The sequence below is a fragment of the Trematomus bernacchii genome, unplaced genomic scaffold (assembly GCF_902827165.1).
Source record: "Trematomus bernacchii unplaced genomic scaffold, fTreBer1.1, whole genome shotgun sequence".
NCBI classification, from domain to species: Eukaryota; Metazoa; Chordata; class Actinopteri; order Perciformes; family Nototheniidae; genus Trematomus; species Trematomus bernacchii.
In genome coordinates this window covers 4,881,848-4,902,033 of record NW_022987641.1, presented here as the reverse complement: position 1 = coordinate 4,902,033, position 20,186 = coordinate 4,881,848, and the positions used below count along the sequence as shown (strand labels likewise).

Sequence of the window (20,186 nt, the reverse complement as noted above, 5' to 3'; positions counted from 1 at the left end):
AGCTCCACCTTAACCTGCTGTGTTAAATACATTTTTGCATCAATAATTACAATCAAAACATTTAATATATATCATTCTGATATTGTCCAATCTGTAAACGAGTACTTTAAGTATATCTTGATGCCAAAACTTTTTTAATTTTAAGTAACATTTTGAATGCAAGATTTATACTTGAAACCGAGTATTTCTGCTCTTTGGTAGTTCTACTTTTACTTTAGTAGCCAATCTGAGTACTTCTTCCACCTCTGAGTGTAGATTGTACAACAGATTGTAATGGAATGGTTTGTGTTAAATGTAGCTTTGTGGAAATGACACCTTTATTCTGAAGAATCCGACCGGAACTGTGATTGTTGTCACTGCTTACGGAACACACTGATCAGCCCTCTCTAGTAGAAGCTGTTCATACAGCAGCCTCCGCCGCAACGAATGGAGGCGAACGGGTGAAAGAGATATCACTGAGGAACTGTTTCACTATCAACACATCTTTCCGTCGGATGCGAGGAGGATTTTAAACAGATATTATTTCCGCGGGCAGAAGAAACGCCTCACTGCTTTTTAAAAAGTCGAATTGCTTCCCTTTTCCCCCCGTGAACAGATCGATTGCCTGTCATTTAAAAAAGGGCGTGTGTGCGAGGCAGTCTTCACCATTTAATGTGGGTATATATGGTGTTTTAAATATTTTTTACACCATCTGGGTCTGAAGGACAGAGTCGAAGATGGGATGCACACTGAGCACAGAGGACAAGGCGGCGGTGGAGCGCAGTAAGATGATCGACAGGAATCTGAGGGACGACGGGGAGAAGGCGGCGAGGGAGGTCAAGCTGCTGCTGCTCGGTAAGGGGACTCGGTTCGCCGGACGAACTTCGGCGAAGTGTGTTCGCCTACAGCCGTTATAGAGTGGGGAGCCAGCCCTGTCATTAAAACCACATTAGTGTATGTTCATTCTCTGGTTAATGGTCAGTTTTAGGTGGTGTCAATTAGAAAACGTTACGAAGTTTTAATTCCGCATCGGTAGAATAACGTCGTCCCCTCCTTGTTAGCTTTAGTTTACCGTCAACTCTGGTCATTAAACGCAACATAACGTTATTTCCTAGTAGTTAAACGACACTATCCAACATATCCAAAACATAACGTCAATTCGTGTTTAAATTCGTTTTTTATCACATTTTTAGTCACAATTTTCATTTTTGTTAAAACTATGTCCATTCAGCAGCCTATGAAGAGCATTTGTGTTGACTAAATCCTTACAACAATGGCACATTTCCTCTCGTCTAGTCCATTACAATGCAGTGAAATATGCTCGTGGCTTATTAGGGGCCCAGGCCTGACTGAATGTAGGCTAACTAAAAACTTTGTTGGGTCCAGTCAGTTTAGGGCAGGCTGTTTAGAGACCCCATCCCTGGTTTTAAATTAAAAGTTTAGCCTAATAAGGGACTGAAGGGTTTCCCCCATCTCCTGTAGTGTTATCTACAGTTTCCTGTGTTTAATTTCTTATTGCCTCCCTTGTCTTTAACCCATCTCAAGTTCAAGAACAAGATACATGTAAAGATATCCGAAAAGGGCAAATATCTTGCGCAACAAATCCAGGAAATTACAATAATGAAAGGTAATTTAGTTTGAAGCCTCATGAACATGACAATACAATAGCAGCCATTGAAACATAAATGCCATTGATCATCTTAAATAAGTAAGCAGTTGTATGACATGACATGCTGATGTAGATATAATGGCCTAAGACCCTTTCATTACTCTCTGCAGTAGCCAATTTTGACTCCAAAGCATTTTCACATTCGCTCTATGTTGGTGTCTAAGAATCCACTATGATTATGGTAAATCGATATACCTGCTTAAAAATCTACCACAAGAATGTTTTATGAATGGCACAGTAGGCTTTTATGTTTGTAATGTCTTGCATTCATTACATGTGTTTGTCACGTCAAAGCTTCTTCTTACAACCCTGTATGCACAATTACGTGAATTGCTTTCATTTAGAAGCCAGCCTTGTGTACATTAACGGCATTACTATGGAGAAACACTGTTATCCTTGTAAATAGAGACTGTAGGTGAAAAACTTTTCCATCAACCCCTCAGGTGGCTAGCGTTGGGAAATGTTGACATGCACACACACATGGTATGTGGGTAACCAGGACAAGAAATCTGAAACTAATACCAATATCAGGCAAACGGCTGACAGAACACACAAAATAAGAGCTTTTGTGGACAGATTTGTGAACAAAAACAAGATAAAATGTCCTTGTTTTTTTCCTATAATTTAGCAACTCCTTTCTACCATTGGTTTTTCATTACATTTAATTAAAGGGACGTTTTCTTTAGATTGTTTGGGATATGTAAAACATTTAGTGGGTTGTTGGTATCATTTAGTTTGAACAAGAATGCACATACTTTCTCACTAAAGGTAGACCACATTCCTCAGGTGCCAGATGAGACTTGCCGATTAAACTGAGCAAGTTTGGTCAAGTTTCTGCTCTGCTGCTGTAGGGTGGAATACGAGTTTTCATCAGCCTTAGCTCTGACACACACCATACAATGTTAGTTTAACCACTCTGTTTTTGGTTTATCAGCCTTTGTGACAGTTGTGTGCCAGGTCGTGTGGCCCCCACGCGTGGCGGACTTGGCACCGTTTGTGTTTTTATCCATTCAGCATGGCAGCCTCTTCAGGTTACTGCCATTGACAGACTGTGACACCAGTAGAAAGAAAGAGGGGCTGTAAGATGAGAACACTGCTAAAGCATTAAAAATGAAAAGGCTCTGCTGCAGAGAGACAGGGTGGCTCGAATCAGGAGTTTAAGTTGTTTATCTTGCGGGTAAACAGTCACTGAAAATATTCAGTTTTGAAGTTGTTGATTCGTAAGCATTTCTGGAGTAGACTTTTCTCTAAACACACCCAGTCAACATCGATAAAAAGTCAGCAAAAACTTGTGGCTTGGTAGTAAAAGGCTGTAAGCATTGTGGAGTTGTGTTGTATCCAATATGACGACACACTGAGGATCCATTTCCTGTATCTGTGTCATATGGGTTTTGCCACTGCCACGGCCCTTTTAGAAAACTAACTGAAAGGCTGAGGTCCATTAACCTTAATGGGAGAAGTGCGCATTAACACAGACTGTTTTGCTCCACAGTAAGGCTGGGCATTCTAATGATATATAATTATATATTATATAGATGGTGTATTTTTCAGATTTTGAAGGCCGAATTACAGTGAATGATGAATGATCCCAGGCAGTCCTTATTTTCCCAATAGTGATTTTTGCTCAACAAATAACTCATTGTGTAAATATTTTGTGGAAGCACCACTGATCAACTCACGAATATCGTTGCAATATTGGCTGGTCAAAAATATGGCATTATTAGATTTCTTTGGAATGACACTTCAAGAGAAAATTAACTTTGCTTGAGAGTGATTTTTCTTCCAACAAACTCTCGCGAGGTCTGGCTACACCAAACGTTAACGTTACTCAAACTGTGTCAAAATGTGAAGTTATGTCAACTAACAATTTCAAACTTCCTACAGTAGGTTACACATTTTTTTCATATATGCTAAATATGTTGATGTGTTAACATCTAATATAAGCGCAATCAAATCTGAATATGCACTATGGCCAATTTGAGACAGGAAGTTTATCCCATTAATACCATTGGGGCTGCTTGCAATATGTATTTTTTTGTCAAGCTTTTATTGTATGCTAAAGTCTTTGTATGAAATGGAAGTTACGACTTATAAATGAGTTGAAGTTTGTGTGTATACATCAAACATTTGGTGCTTTGGTGAGTGACAGGTTTATGTGTTTACCACCTGGTTCTCAGCGCTAAATGTTAATCACAGGCTTATGTGTGCTCCCTGTCACTGGCATAAAATCGTTAAGCTGACGTAAAAAAAACCTCCAATTTACATGAAAATGATTTGAATCTTTGAGTCTTTGTACACACTGTCAAATCCAAACTACCAGGCAGGCTCAGGTGTCCTTTAGAGAGGAGGGTGGACATCTTTTCTCCCCTGAAAACTGAACATATTTCTCATTTAGCTCTTATTTGGCTCTCATTTGATTCCCATAATCTCCAGGACCCAATTATCCTACTATTCATATCTACGTGCTAAAATAGATTACAATCTCCTCAGCCTAATTACTCTTTCTATTGCTGTCGCGCAACTGTGGGAAGATTTGTATTAATAATCCTCAGCCTTTCTCCACCATTGGTCATTGTGCCCTCTCTAATGTTTGCCATGTTTTAATGATGTAACCAGACATGTAGTGCAGCATGGATGTGCTTTTGTTATCTTAAGAATGCGGGGTAATCAAATGAAGTTGTCCGCATTCCAACATCTCTTTGTCCGCATCATTAGACATCTCCTCGAACAGTTTGGTCCATCCCAGTGTGTGGGAAACAATCTTTCAGCCATCGATCTGCTTGTTGGCAGTTCGATCCCTCTGGTCGTTTACCCTGGTGGTTAGCGCAAAGCATGGAGGCTCCTGGAATCTTTCATGAATGACTCATATTTAAATCCCCTCAGAGGGAGAGGAATTGGATATTAAGCGAGAGGAACAATCAATCATATTGGGAAAAAGGACTGAATGTAAAGGAGGAAGATGGATTTTTATGAGGGAATAAGAGTGGAAAACACAGAGAAGGGAGGGGGGGCTGGATGGTGTTTGGCTGCTAATGTGGCATCACTAATGTGGTTTGCACATTGTGCCAAGCCCTCTAGAAGCCCTTGCATTGCTCACTAAAGAGGACATGTTGGGGTGGCTGCATGGCCCTTATAAACCCCCTGACCCACACAAACGTATCTTCATGCCGTTGATCTGGAGCCTGAAAAAGAGTCTTTTGCTATCTTTACTTTGGTTTGCATGCAAGCCCACTTTGCTGATTCTCCAAGAGAATTAGCAGACACATTTGGTTAATCTGTAAATGGAGAAGGCCCAGGCATGGTAGCCATTTTAATCACATTCATCTCCATAATGCTATTGTTTTCAAAGCCTCATCCATGCTGCCTCACGAAGATCAACCAGAGGAAGTTCCAAGAGAAAAGATGGTGTTTGTGGTTGGGGGGGGGATAGAAACGGCTCTGTTCTTTGTGGAAGAAGAGAAAAAACGCTCCAGTTTTACTTGTTGGGTTGGATTTTCCTAAAATAGTTTGAACAGAAACCAGCTGCTCCAGTGGTTTGGAGTCTGGAGCAGTTTTGGGGTGGGTGTATCAAAGCTGTGGGTGTGTAACATGACTCTGCATGAGGACTTATAGGTCAGGCTTGTGGTGCCATGTAACCCTTGATGGTCCATGTGTGAGGCAAAATCAGGAAGACTATGTGTTCTGTATCCCCTTTTGACCTAAAAACTTTAACAAGATCCACACCCTAATGATATCACTGGTGTAGAAGGACCAGAGCCAAGTCACTTGCATAAGCGCTCCCATCTCATTGATTATGATAAAGACTGAGACACCAAATCTATGGTTTTCATCCAATTTTAACCATTGGAATGCTTAGAATTAGTAGGCAGGCTTATTACCATTTCAGTTGTGCGGCTGATGCTTTCATTTTCTGTACACTGGTGTTTCGTATCGTCATTACTATGATCTAAAGTGGAGAAATATGGCAGAATGTACAGCTACATATTCACGATTACAGTAGGTTCACACTATGATTCACTTGACGTCATTGTCTTAATCCCTGTGGGAAAAAGTTAATCACAACATCGAAGGATTTCTCAACCAATGTGACTCACCTTTCCTCATGAAGCATCAGTTCTCAGAAATGTCATCAAAAGTCAGCTGAACATTCTTGATTATCTAGTTTTATGTTCTTGTATTCAAGGGGATTTCCTCCATGAAAAGGATTTGTTTATCGTCACAACTATTTTCTGATTAATTTGGTTAAAGCTCTAACCAAAGATATTTTTTATTAAATGTTTGGTCTACAAACTGTAAAAGAATCCACGGTGAGGTCTTCTTCTAATGTAATGTTTGGTCCAACTTACATTTAAAAACCCTCACATTTGAGTGTCTAAAATCAGGAGTTATTTTGAATTCTTACTAAATAAATTAGATAAGAGGCCTTTGTTTTTGCTGCTTATAACATATTTTTTTATCAAACAAAGCCATAAGAAAAGCATCAGTAACCTAACCTTTAAGAAGTTACACAACTGAGGTTAGCTAAAATCTTCTTTATAAGGATGCTTCTTTGAACTGTGGGCTCGCCCCAAGTGGATGTTCATGCATCCCACATTGAGGGGAGCTGTGTCGGTATGTGAAGTCTCGGTGGCATGGTGCAAATGGCTCTTTGCCTGGCCAAGGGGGGGCAACCTTGCCAACTCGCAGGCCAGTCGTGTCTCTCACACAGATTCACACACCCAGTGTCGGGCCTCAGAGTACAGAGAGCTGCCGCGGTGCCGTCAAGCCTCCCCAGGGCTCTCCGGCACCCGAGTGGTAACACGTAATTAAATTGTGTCCTCAGGTGAATCCCATCTAATTATCGTGGAGGTGAGGTGCCAGCACTGTTCCATCAGCATGCAGTCCTGCTGAGGGAAAGTTTGTAGGAATGCAAACTGATGGTGTGCCCGCTGCAGCAGGATGCATTAAAATATGTTATAAATAACTCTGAGGACTGTTACTTACAGTGAAGCAGGCTGATTTACTAATGGCTTGTCGAAAAAGTGTCTCATTTAGATGTTTATGCAACATGAAAAGTGGAACTAGATTTTGCCGATGAATTATTATGCAAGAGCAGATCATCTAGTCTCTGCTGACTGTATCACGAGGTAATGCTGTAGACCTAATGGTATGATTCGACTTCCTCTTATTCTGTTTCTAGAGCTGAGAGGGGAAGCTGGGGGTGTTTACTTGAATTGCCACTCAAGTGGTTTGAAACATCTTCCCTCATGGCCAGATGCCTTCAGTGTAACCTCCCTATAAGTACACGCTGCTGTAATATGAGGACATCGTATTAGTAGATGTAATGTAGTTTCTGGTAATACCCTATACAGTAGATGCTGATGAATGTGGTTTCATCACAGATAGAAAAATATTCCAATACAAGGGCCACTTCCAAGTGACCGGTTACAGTAGAGGAAACTAAGCCACATATACATAATATATAATGTTCCCATGTCACACACACACGCTCACAACCACAAAGCCTCCTCAGGTGACTGCGGCCTCACACTGGAGATGTCCTGGATGTAATGAGAGCAGTTGCCATGGCGCCAGTGGCGTAACTATCGACGGCCAGAGGCCCATGCAAAAAATAAATATATTTTTTTATATATATCTTTTTTTAAAACATTTTTTTGCCCCAATGGCATTGACCGGTTCACGCAATCTTCAAAGTAACCAAGCAACCTAAATTAATTTGTAATTTATCTGTCCAATCACCTTGCTCCCTTTCATGTCATGTGATACCTTGCGTGACGAGCGAACCGTTTATCAACCTGTACTGTAGCTAGCAGCAGCAAGTTCGGCAGCATTATAAAAAATGTAATAGCTTGCATTTATAATGTACAGCAAACCAAAGCACAAGCGCAGCGCTCAAAAGAGAAAAGACAAGAGAGAGTGTATGTCCGTGCGTGTGTGAGCGCATCAGCGTGCGCTTATGTGCTCCCACCACTCTCCATCCCAGTGTTGTATCATTCATCGGTCAACTACAACAATGTCATTCAGTTTTGGCCCCGAGTGCCCCCACATGCTGAGCTGACAGCATGTTTATTCACAACTCCATAATAATCTCTCATCTTTAGTTGTGCGTGAGCCAAGAGCCTTGATGATGTGATTATTTTGCTGATAAAATTCCAAACACACCTACAGTAACGCCAAACTAGAGCGAGCTTTATCACAAAGCGAGACTTCTGACTGAGCTTGTTGCCATCAAACAAATGAGTAAATCTGCCTGGAGGAAGGGACAAACTCAATCACCGGGGACATACACAGACTTTGGGTTACACACACACACACTCTCTATATGTCATTTGATTTACGTGGTAAAGCTCAGGTTTCATAATAATGGTTCCTTATCATGCCATTTGGCCACATTAGATCATCATAACATGCAGTATAGGAAGTGAGCTGGGTGACATGGGTTAAAATGGATATGACTCAGGCAGCAATGACCTCTTGAGATATTTACACTCTAATAAATGTATTTTTCTTCTTTTCTAGGCGCTGGCGAATCAGGGAAAAGTACAATTGTCAAGCAGATGAAGTAAGTTCATTTTGCTGCTGTTGCATCTCATCATTCTGCACACTGAACAATCAAAACAACCCTTTTTTTTTCTCCAGCGTATATCAACAATGACTTATTTTCCCATCAGATATGCATAATGGCACAGTATTCGTTTTGCTCAATACAAACAGTGTCAAACAGCAATCATGCTTTTATAGCGTCTCTGAGTATTATTTATGGTCTGAGAATCCCATCGAAAACAGCTACCATATATAATTGATCATGACGACAACCCAGCAGAATACATTAGGACTAACTCCATACATCATCCACATACTGCGCGCGTCCTACATGAATTACATTTTACACAAGCACGCTCATGGTAACGCTCATAAATCAGCAGACATACAGAGATGCAGATTTTAAGCAGCTGCTCAGTTCTATATTTCTATTGGTTCTTTACCTGTTGAAGATGTATAGAAATTGTATTATACTTACAATAAAAATAATAATACATAAATCCACTGTAATACCAGTGTGCTCGGAGATATCCGTTTTACCATATCTGTCGGATTTAAGGAAATTATCTTAAACAAACATTTGGTTAATTTACCAACCCTGCGTATTTTGGCTGAAAAATGTTGTAAAAGATATTGAAAAGTCCAAATAACAGGCAGATGAATGAATAGGGAGGGATGAAACCCTCTTTAATGGTCACACATGCAGAGCACACAGCACACACAGTGAAATTTGGCCTCTGCTTTTAACCCATCCTAGTACAAGGAGTCTAGTACTAGGAGCAGTGGGCAGCTATTGTACAGCGCCCGGGGAGCAATGGGAGTGGGGGGGGAAGGGGGGTGTCCGGTGCCTTGCTCAAGGGCACCACGGCAGGGCAGGAGGTGAACTGGGACCTCTCCAAGTAGAAGTCCACACTCCATATTTAGGTCTGGTCGGGGACTTGAACCAGCGACCCTACGGCTCACAGTCCAAGCCCCTACTGACTGAGCCACTGCCGGACATTAACCGATTAACCAATATTGAAAATAATAGTTTTTTGTAACCCTAACAACACATTCAGCTTTTGTGGTAAAAGCCTGAGAGCTTGCCCCTTTTCTTTTGAGTTAAACAATAAATTCAATAAATACCTTAAAAGAGAATAAATTGAAAGTTTATATTTTGTACTCTTCTATCCAGAGTAAATTACATGCAACTGTAGAAAATGCTTCTTTCCCCTGACTAACCATGATTCAAGTAGCCAGGAATGAGAAGCTTAAATATCAGGACCAATGTGGCCTGATTATATTTCACCACATATAACCATTGGACATATGTCAGAGAAAAAGGATATTGAATGAAAGTGGAGGATGAAAATAAGTGATTTTTGAGAAAGCTGAAAAGTAGAACACATTATTCACCGAACATATTTCTTCATGAGTGTTTTCTATCTATCGTGGTAGCATTTGGAAAAATGTGGTTATGTTTTGACCGTCTTTTCCTCCTTTTTCTTTCAGGATCATCCACGAGGCAGGCTACTCAGAAGAGGAATGTAAGCAGTACAAGGCTGTGGTCTACAGCAACACCATCCAGTCCATCATCGCCATCATCAGAGCCATGGGGCGCCTCAAGATCGACTTTGGCGATGCCGCGAGAGCTGTGAGTGACAGAGAGAGGGTCATCTGGTAGAGTAGAAACCTGAAGGGAGTCGGGGGTGTTGGAAACAAGCTAGTACATTGAGTAAACTGTCAGCAAATACTCCTGGGAAAGTAAGACACTGCCATCACCTCCCACCCCTACCATGGAAACCCATAGAGATACAACTTTAATCAAAGAAGCACATTGATTCCATGTAAAACAAAAAAAAGAAGCAAAATAACACCAGTAAACAATAATAATAAATATAAATTAAATTAAATAACAAGCAAAGACAGATAAGTGAATAAAAGCTTATATAAGTGGGTGAAAAAAAAAAGAAGGAAATAAAATATTAAAAGGTTTTGAAAATAAATAAAAATGTTCCGCTATTCGGTTGGGAGTGTTTTGAGGTTATTGAAATCAAGCACTGCCATTTATTATAAAAACGGTCTGCAGAGCACCTCACGCAGCGTCCACATGGCGGCGTGCGTTGAAGCTTGCCGGCGGGCGTGTCTGAAGCTCGACCAACAACCAATCACATTGTTTGTTTGTTTGTAGCCTTTATTTAACCAGGTTAAAAAATCACATTGAAATCAACGATCTCTTTTTCAAGGGAGACCTGCGGTACATTGGTTACACATAAAAACAACAGAAAACAAAAAGGACATCACAACATAATTACAGGGGTATAAATTAGCAACCTATTCACAGTGACCGGTATCCAATAACATTTCATCCAGCCGTGCTTTAAAATGATGCAAGGGAATCAAGATGCTCGGTTTCAATGTTTTTTGCAAAGTGTTCCAAGCTAGAGGAGCAGCGCACATAAAAGCTTTAGCACCTAAAACAGTCCTAGCACTTGGCACATGTAATAAGAACACATCCTGGGATCTCAGGCAATAGCTACTTGCCACTCTCTGTGATATCAGTGAGCAGATGTAAGTTGGTAGTTTACCCAGCATGGCTTTATAGATGAACATGTACCAATGACTGAGCCTCCGACCAGTAAGTGAAGGCAGACCTGCCTTGGCATACAGGGTACAGTGATGAGTAAGTGCTTTACAGTTAGTAACAAATCTCAGAGCACTGTGATAGGCGGCATCTAACCTTTCCAGGCATTGGGCAGGTGCATTCATATATATCAAATCACCATAGTCCAGCACAGGTAAAAAGGTCACAGTGACTAGCCTTTTCCTGGCTTCAAAAGAGAAACAGGACTTGTTTCTGAAAAAGAAACCTAGTCTAACCCTCAGCTTTTTAAGCAGATTAATGACCTGAAGTTTAAAAGTAAGACAATCATCAAGCCAGATACCAAGGTATTTGTAACAGGTAACCACTTCGAGTACTTGTCCTTGCATAGTAACAATATCCAAAGCAGTCTCTTGAGTCTTTTTAGCTTTAGAAAAGAGCATTACCTTGGTTTTCTCAACATTTAAAAGAAGCTTAAGCTCAGCGAGCTGAGTCTGAATAATGTTAAAAACAGCCTGTAATTTAACAACCGCCTCCTTAATGGAGGGACCTGCACAGTACATCACGGTATCATCCGCATAAAAATGTAAAGTAGCTTCATCCACATTTTCACCTAAACTATTGATGTAGATGGAGAATAAAAGTGGACCTAAAACAGAACCTTGAGGAACACCATTAGCAATGTTCAACCACTCAGAAGACAGCCCATCAAAGTGAACACATTGGGACCTTTCAGAGAGGTAGTTCACAAACCACCCCACTGCATGGCTGGATAAGCCAATACTGAGTAGCCTCTGCTTTAAGATGCGATGATCGACGGTGTCAAACGCTTTGGAAAGGTCAATAAACAGAGCTGCACAACTCTGCTTTTTATCTAAAATACTCGTAATGTCATTCACCACTTTCATTGTCGCAGTGATGGTGCTATGTTTCTTTCTGAAGCCTGACTGATGTTTAGACAGGATATTATTTTTACATAAAAACTCCTTTACTTGTTCACTCACTAGGCGTTCAAGAACCTTAGCCAGAACTGACAATTTAGAGATGGGCCTATAGTTATTTAAAATAGTTGCCTCCCCTCCACATGAATCTCCTGCCCCGGACACACAAGCACGCGGTTTGATTGGCTAGAGCTTGTACTGGCATATGATTTGATTGGCTGACGCTTCCGCCGAAGCTTCAAAAGTTGAACATTGCTCAACTTTTGAAGCGAGCAACGCGGAGCGATGCAGTTCGAAGCGTCACCCCATTCAAAGTGAATGGGCAGAAGCGTTGAAGCTTCAACGCACGCCGCCGTGTGGACGGGCCGTAAGAGTATATTTTATCTTCTCAAGTTTGAGAAAGAATACCAGGTCCTTAAGCCAAATATTTAACTTTTAAGTTGAGTTTTGTATGGTAAGGTGATGTTTTTGCGCTTCTGCCTTGATCATTTGATCAGAAGCTATCTCTGCAAAATCCTTATAACCTTGTGACTGGCATTTCAGCTTGGTAGCAGGTCATTGTTAATGATAATAGCGGTTTAAATGACTTGGATGGTTGATTTATGATCCTGACTTTATTGCCTCCCCTCTCTCAGGATGATGCGCGGCAGCTGTTTGTGCTGGCGGGCTCCGCAGAGGAAGGCTTCATGACGGGGGAGCTGGCCGGTGTCATTAAGCGCCTGTGGAAGGACGGAGGTGTTCATGCCTGCTTCAGCCGCTCTCGCGAGTATCAGCTCAATGACTCGGCAGCATAGTGAGTCACATAACACACAACATAAAAAACAACCAAGGGGAAAGTTGCATTTTTATTCCCAAAATTATGATTCACTCAAGGAAAAACCTCCAGCACACCAATTCATGTCCACAAACGCCCAAACTAGTGCCATTCCTCTACAAACACAGAAAGCTGCTGCCTTAACACAAGTTGTTATTGCCTCTCTTCATGCTCAGAGAGCAGAAAGCCCCGGCACCATGTATCTGTCTGGACTTTTACACTGTCAATATTTGCCCTCCTCAACGAAGCCTGAAGAGCAGAGGCTGGAAAGCCAATTTATCCAGGACCTTACACCTCAGCACAGGAACATTTGTCACATGCTTAAAAAGAAGTGATCACAACCCTCTGCATCTAAACTGCTCCATTGTTTTCCTTGAACAGCCTGAAAGTTGTATATGTTGTGCAAGAGCCGTTGGCAAAGAGGGAGATGATATCATCATTTTGTGAGGAAAAAAGCAGTTGCCTTGTTGTGCTCTGAAGCAAACATCAGTGTTTATGTAGCAGGCCAAGGGCGCTGCAGTTGTTGCTCTTTTCTATTTGGTTCCTATAATCCTACTGCCCAGGGGCTTTTCATGAATAGGAAACGCCATGTCCTGAACCTTGTGTGTTTTTACTGTTTAATACCTTGAAAAACAAACAAAAGGCTTGTTAGCGTAAAGGGGAGATTACTAGTGTTTGTCGGATAGCAACTAGAGGTCACTAATCTGTCTTCCCATTGTAAGTTTTCAGCAATAACCTTGAGTGCTTAGGTCACAATACACCCAGAGTGTAAGAAAATGTAGTTTAAATCTGAAACTATTTATACTACATACAGAAAAATAAAGTTTGTATAGACAGATGGCTGCTAAAGTACCGCTTTCTGGGAATTAGACCCCACAATTTTGCGAGACTAGATCATTCTGTAAAGTTTCTTGTTGCATTTACACCTAATGTTGAACTATTCTTTCTATGGAAAAAGAATAATCTCTTGCAGTATGCATGAGAAAATCCATATAAAATGTTAAAAAGATGTTCCTTCAGTTGAAATGAACTTAATGCCTTTTTAAAAAACACATCTCAAGGTCAACTTTGCCTTGCATTGACCTGTGGAAAATGTTGTTTCTGGGTTTAATTAAGCGGAGAAAAAGAAACGTGCTAAAGTCATAACAAATGATCAAAATGCCATCCCTTCTCTATACCTGCATATGCCAATTCACAACCATGAAAACACTAGAGGCTATCCCATGGGAGACGGAACAAACATTGACTCTGAATTGTTGGGAGTTTCCCCATCGGCTGCATAACCTTCAACCCAGGACTGAACCCAGAGGGAGTCTACCATACACACAACAATGTGCACTCCACACAGAAAAGACCTCAGTTCAGGTTAACTGACTTATCTGGTTAAAACAGCTAACAAAGAAGTATATTGTTTCAAACTGAAATTATTGGGAGTCATTCATTCAAATGGGAGATAAAGACTTGACCTTGATACACATTTTCTCTTTCTCTTTCTCTCACTCCCTTTTTATGATTATTCTGCTTTCCCTAATGTCCTTCTCTTTGTGTCTGTCTATTAGCTACTTGAACGATTTGGACAGGATATCCCAGGCCACCTACATCCCAACTCAGCAGGATGTCCTGAGGACCCGAGTCAAAACCACAGGCATTGTGGAGACGCACTTCACATTCAAGGACCTTCACTTCAAGTGAGCATTTCTTCTTCTTTGCTTCAAAGTGTTTTTTTTACGTGGTGCCTTGATTAGCTTTCCTTCCTGCCTCTGACTCATTCACTCCCATAGAAATTACCTTTGCTGATGTACAGATGTAAGTTGTGACACAATGTGTGAAGGTGTTCTGCATATATCAGCAGTGACTCAGAGAGGAAGTGGGGGCAGCAGGCCTGATGATATCATGACACTATAAGTCCGTAAGCGGATGCTAGTGACACAGAAATTCATGATGTTGGGACATACAACAGAACAGAAATAGATGTTAAATGATCCATAGAGACATACAAAACACAGCGCTTTTTAAATGTCCCGTCTTACTCAAGGCGCAGCTTAAATACACTCATGATGACACACAATTAGTGTCACAGTTGTATATCACAACAGTTCTTCTGTAAAGTAGCCATTGCTCTTTGTAATGTACGGATAAAACAGCAGGGGCTACACGTTAAAAGCAAAGTACTCCTTTTTTTAATGGTTCAGTTTGTATTTGAAGATAAACACAATTAAAGAGGTCTGACCTTATGTCGGTCTTTCTTGTGAGGTAACTGTGATTACTTCTTTTATTTGCACACCCTATTATACATTCACCATTCCCTCCCCCAGTGCTGCCTTTAAACCGTAGTATTTCCAGATGTGGCTTCTGCAGTGTAGTAGCAGCTCTCACAAGAGCTAAATGGGGCGTTTTGTTTTGCCACAATTCCATGTATAATTATGCAATTGTTTCACACGTTACCGTTTAAAATCAGATTTGAAAATTGCTCTTTATAATTGGATTTGCTATTGTAGAAATTGTTCCCGAAAGTGAGAAAGGCATAAATATTCATACATGAAGTGTGTGTCATAAGGCTCATTCAGCTTTGGTGTGGATTAAGTAAGAATAGACCTACATAAAGCGAGCAGTAAAAATCCCCCTCATTTATAGCTCTTTACAAGCAAATAGAAAACACAAGATGCTGTTCTGTCAGTATACCCATTTAATGGCCACTTGAGTATTGCTAGATTTTTATCAGAATAGTTTTGAAGGAACAAAAGACAAAGCATTTGTGTTTCCTCTCCCCTCTATCACTTACTGTCATCACCAAACACTGCAGCGAGAGCGGAGCAGCCACAGCGGCGCTGCCGTGGATTCTTTCTGCCTCTGGGTTTATACTGTAAACACTGCTGTATTGTCTATGTATGTCTGTATGCTGAGGCACATGTGTAAATGTTTATTTCTCGCCCCGACCAGAATGTTTGATGTTGGAGGTCAGAGGTCTGAGAGGAAGAAGTGGATCCATTGCTTTGAGGGAGTGACCGCCATCATCTTCTGCGTGGCCCTCAGTGACTACGACCTGGTGCTGGCCGAGGACGAGGAGATGGTGAGTGCTCCAGCCTCTGACTCACGGAAATAACATCAAAGCAGGCACTCACTGTTTGTACACACCAGGGAATCTTTCCTCTTGTTCACTGGAATAGCAAAGTGGAAATAAATGATAAGGCTTTTCCCTTTCTTATGGATCAGTAGGCAATCATTTTTTTCTGTTCCTCCTTAGAACCGAATGCATGAGAGTATGAAGCTGTTCGACAGCATCTGCAACAACAAGTGGTTCACAGACACCTCCATCATCCTCTTCCTCAACAAGAAGGACCTGTTCGAGGAGAAGATCAAGAAGAGTCCTCTAACCATCTGCTACCCAGAATATGCTGGTAAGGCTGGCTGCATTTGACAAATAATTGTTTTGAAATGGCCCATTCTTTTTTTTATTTGATATTTTTTAACACAAAAATGCCATTTAGAACCTGCCAATGACAAATGCGCTTATGGAGTTGATTTTGAATCTTGATTAAAACACTGACAATTTGAGCAGATTTGTTCCACATAGAAAACAAAGATTGTTAGTTTAAATGAACACTACCAGACCAGAGATGGGTGTGTTTCAGTGTCAGATTAGATGATACAAGTGATGTGAATGTGCCTGACAGGAAGCTTAGAGAGGAAGATGCCAGAAATTAGGAGCTTAACATTGAAATGTCATTCTGTTATCTACTACGAGTGAATTAATAAAACAATTAGGATATTTAAATCGTTACCATTCTCGCATAGGGCAACACCGAGCAGCAGATTAGCTTAATTTAACTTAATTTAACTAGCTCTGTCCAAAGTGAATAAATCCTGCCCCCCAGCACCTCTAAAACTCAATAATGATCACAATAATAATCACATATTCTGACCTTTCCTTTAAACCTTAAAAAAAGTGTAGTTGTGGTTTTTGGGGGTATTCATGGGCTATTATTAGCTGGGAGCAGTGACTGCAAAATGTTAACACATTTGTTTTTGTAATTTAAAACAAGCAACATGTTAAAGAATGAGCATTCAACTTTAATATGTAATTATATAATGAAAAATAATAGCCGTTATTCCCAGTTAGCAGGATGAAGCCCAGCCATGTCAGTCAGTCTTAACAATGAACAATATACATACAACTTCTATACCTTGTCCTATGCATTGACTTCCTGCCTCTTCACTTCCCGCTCCAGGCTCCAACACGTACGAGGAAGCAGCTGCCTACATTCAGTGTCAGTTTGAGGACCTGAACAAGAGGAAGGACACCAAGGAGATTTACACCCACTTCACCTGCGCCACGGACACCAAGAATGTGCAGTTTGTCTTTGACGCCGTCACCGACGTCATCATCAAGAACAACCTGAAAGACTGTGGTCTCTTCTGAGGATGGAGAAGATAACCTTTTTCTTTTTGGTAAGGGACTCTTCGTCAGCGGGTGTATGCACATATCTGCATCACATGTCAGCATTATGAATGAGAGTTTCTTCACTTTATAAGTAGAGTGCAGCACTCAGGGAACTTTGGGAGCATGCGTTCTGGATATCTTCTTTCAAAATGTGTTGAACAAATCCATTCAGAATTATGGAGGAGCATAGCTGGAGTTGACCACAATGATGTAGCGTAATCCATCATAATCAAATGCATAGTTACATTTTGAAATCTGTCCCTTCCTTTATGTACGGCTAAAATACATTTTCCGCTCCATTTAGATGTTTGTTAATGATAGTGAGGCGAGGTCGACCTCTCCAAAAGTTCTCTTTTTGAAAAGGCTCAAGGCCATCCCTCCTCCGTCTCGTCCTTCATGGTTCTTTCTCTCTCCTCTTCTCTCCTCAGGCGGTGGAGCCAGTTTATTGTGCATCTTTGGTGGGGAAGATGAGAAGAGTCGGGAGGATCAGTCACGGACCAGTGCTGTACTATATGCCACTTTTAACAGCTTTATTTATGTTTTTTGTCTTGGAACATTTTTGAACTAGCGTTACGACATTTGTGTAGGATGTTTGTATCTATGTAAAAGCGTCACAGCAAAAGTTTCCCGCACACTAAAAAAAACAGTTACTTTGTATTTAGTTTTTAGTTTTGGAGGAGATCACTTTTATGCTGTTACTTCTGCCGCTGTCTCTGGAAAAGGAAACTTTGCTGTTGGTGGAAATGCTTCTTTTCTTCCTTCCCTACAACCAAAAGGGAAGAAAAGGCGCACAACTTTGAGTCCAGTTTGTTGGTACTTGTGCCTTCGCATGCATTTTTACCGCGGCCGTAGTCCCAATGCTTGTTCTGTTGCCTGCTGAATTGTTCTAAACATAAAGAGGTTAACTGTTTTCATATGTTAGTGTCCCTGCTATCTTCTATGTGCACACCATTGAGCTATCGGGATGCGGAAGGTTTCCCTCTGGTCTAAAGCTACATAGGTCTCCATGGTGATCAATATGTAGCCTCCACAGTCCCCTACCCCCATCCCCCCACCAGCCATGACAATGAAAGGCCTCGCTGGCCAATCACGCAGTACAATACTGAGATGTAAATTGTTACATTTGCCCCGCAGATTCCGGGGTTCTGGTTTTTAAACTGTACAAAATATCCATTCTTCCCAACCATTCGGATAATGGTGAGTCAAGGCATTGAGCTTATAATACGCTCAAGTCAAAGACAAGGGTAGGCACATTTTAATGTATTATGAGGAGAGTTTTGGTGTTAAGGAGAGAAAAACTGAACCACTGAAAAGATGGTTGTAAAGGCGAGGATGAGGTCTGAAATGTTTTAAGGTTCAGACGCCGTTCTTCGGTGGTGATTTGAGAGTAGAGGCGCTACTCGAGGATTCATTCAGGTGATGGAAACTAAGATGGTCAAGGAAAAACTGGTCTGTGATTTGAGGTCAGAACTACTTTGCCAAGAAGAGTAATAAATATAGTCCTGGATTTGTTCATATAAAGAAACTGCCACAACTGTTAATGTATGTGTATGTTCTCCACGGATGGAGAATCTTTGTAGACTCATCTCCCTTATTTTGCTAATAAAAAAACATTTACAAACCACGTGGAGTTGCTCAATCATTAAACATATGTATCTTCTACAGTTAATTAACTATGTTTACACTAATGGTGGATTAATTATTGCACTACTATAATTAGCTGCTTAAGCACAAAGCATGATGAATGTATTTAATTATGCTACCCTTTCCAGTATCTTGCATCTTCCCGTTAAATGTCATGCAGCTATCACATGGCCTCCTAAAGCAGAATGAGCTCAAACCCTAATTTAATGTGTGTTAATGACCTGAAAGGTTTTCTTTTTTCTTTTTTTAAATATGCTAAAAGATCAAATGTTTCATTTTCATCATGAATCTCAAATACAAATTCTACTTAATTAGATGATGCTTTTATCAGTGATGGGTCATGCTTTGATGTTCGTGTAGGCTGGCTGGGATGCACTTCACATCTTCATAAATGGCTTGCCACACTGTTGTACTGTGCATGCATTTCGTATGAAGCGAGATATCTTGTTCCAAACACATTGTCCCACAGAGGCACATTTTCTATCAGTTTTGCACACAACCTCCATTACAGTATATTTGTATTCCTGCGTGGCCTTTAAGGCTGTGTTACCTGCAGTAGTACTCAATGTGAAGCTTTGTTAGGATGAAAATTGTCCGCACCCAAAGGTTAACTTGCACGGGCTGATAGAGAAACCGCATTATCTAATTTTCCTATGTGCCTATGACAGTGATGCCTATTATTCAAAAGGCAATTTCGAACAATACCTGTTCAGTGAAAGCATATATCACCAGTTATAGAGGACCGCTGGCATCACCTTAAAAATATCCCTCGATATCTGATCTTAGATGACAGTCATCTGTTGATTCGCATGTGTGCTGACCACAGGTGGGAGGAGTACTCAGATCTTGTACTAAAGTAGAAGTACCAGAGTGTAGGAATACTCTGTTACAAGTAAAAAAAACCTGCATTCAAAATGTAAAAAAGTATGGCATCAAAACATTAAAGTACCAAAAGTAAAAGTACTCCTTTACAGGTCGGCCCATTTCAAAATTATATATATAATGTTTTAATTATAGTTATTGATGCAATAATGTGTTGATCACACTTGGTAAAGGTGGAGGCATTTTTCATTACTTTGTATAGGCTACTGCAGGGTAGCTTGTGAATGTTACTCCAGCTTGGACTAAAGTTATATGTAGCCTAAGTGGTGATTACATCCAAATCTGAAAAGTAACTCAAGGTATAAAATAAATGTAGTTGAGTAAAAGTACACGATTTAACTCTGAATTGTAGTGGAGTAGAAGCACAACATAGTAAAACATAGACATTTCTTAAGTAAAGTACAATTCTCTCAAAACTGTACTTAAGAACAATACTTGAGTTAATGTACTTAGTTACTTAACATCATTGCCCAGACTGTTAAAGGCTAAAAAAAAAAAAAAGGTTGGAAGATGCTAAAAACGGCAAGGCCTTCGACCCCGGCCCATTGGACATTGTCTTTTGATTGTTGTATGAAGGCTATAACGTTTTTCCAGAAAGAAAAAAAAATAGCAGAGAAATGATACCCTAAGTTAACTGTTAGACTTTAGCCACACATTAAGGTAACGCCGAAACAAAAATATATTGGGTTAGC

The 20,186-nt window shown here is 40.6% G+C and overlaps 1 protein-coding gene across 1 annotated transcript; it reads left to right on the top strand.

The window, feature by feature from the left end:
• The first annotated feature begins 381 nt into the window (after positions 1-381).
• gnai1 (guanine nucleotide binding protein (G protein), alpha inhibiting activity polypeptide 1) lies at positions 382-18,592 on the top strand. Its single transcript, XM_034133414.1, has 9 exons — positions 382-834; positions 8,168-8,210; positions 9,683-9,824; positions 12,349-12,506; positions 14,087-14,215; positions 15,468-15,597; positions 15,772-15,925; positions 16,757-16,976; positions 17,397-18,592. The coding sequence occupies exons 1-8, from the start codon at positions 717-719 to the stop codon at positions 16,945-16,947; spliced, it is 1,065 nt and encodes a 354-aa protein (XP_033989305.1). The 5' UTR covers positions 382-716; the 3' UTR covers positions 16,948-16,976; positions 17,397-18,592.
• The last annotated feature ends 1,594 nt before the right edge of the window (positions 18,593-20,186 follow it).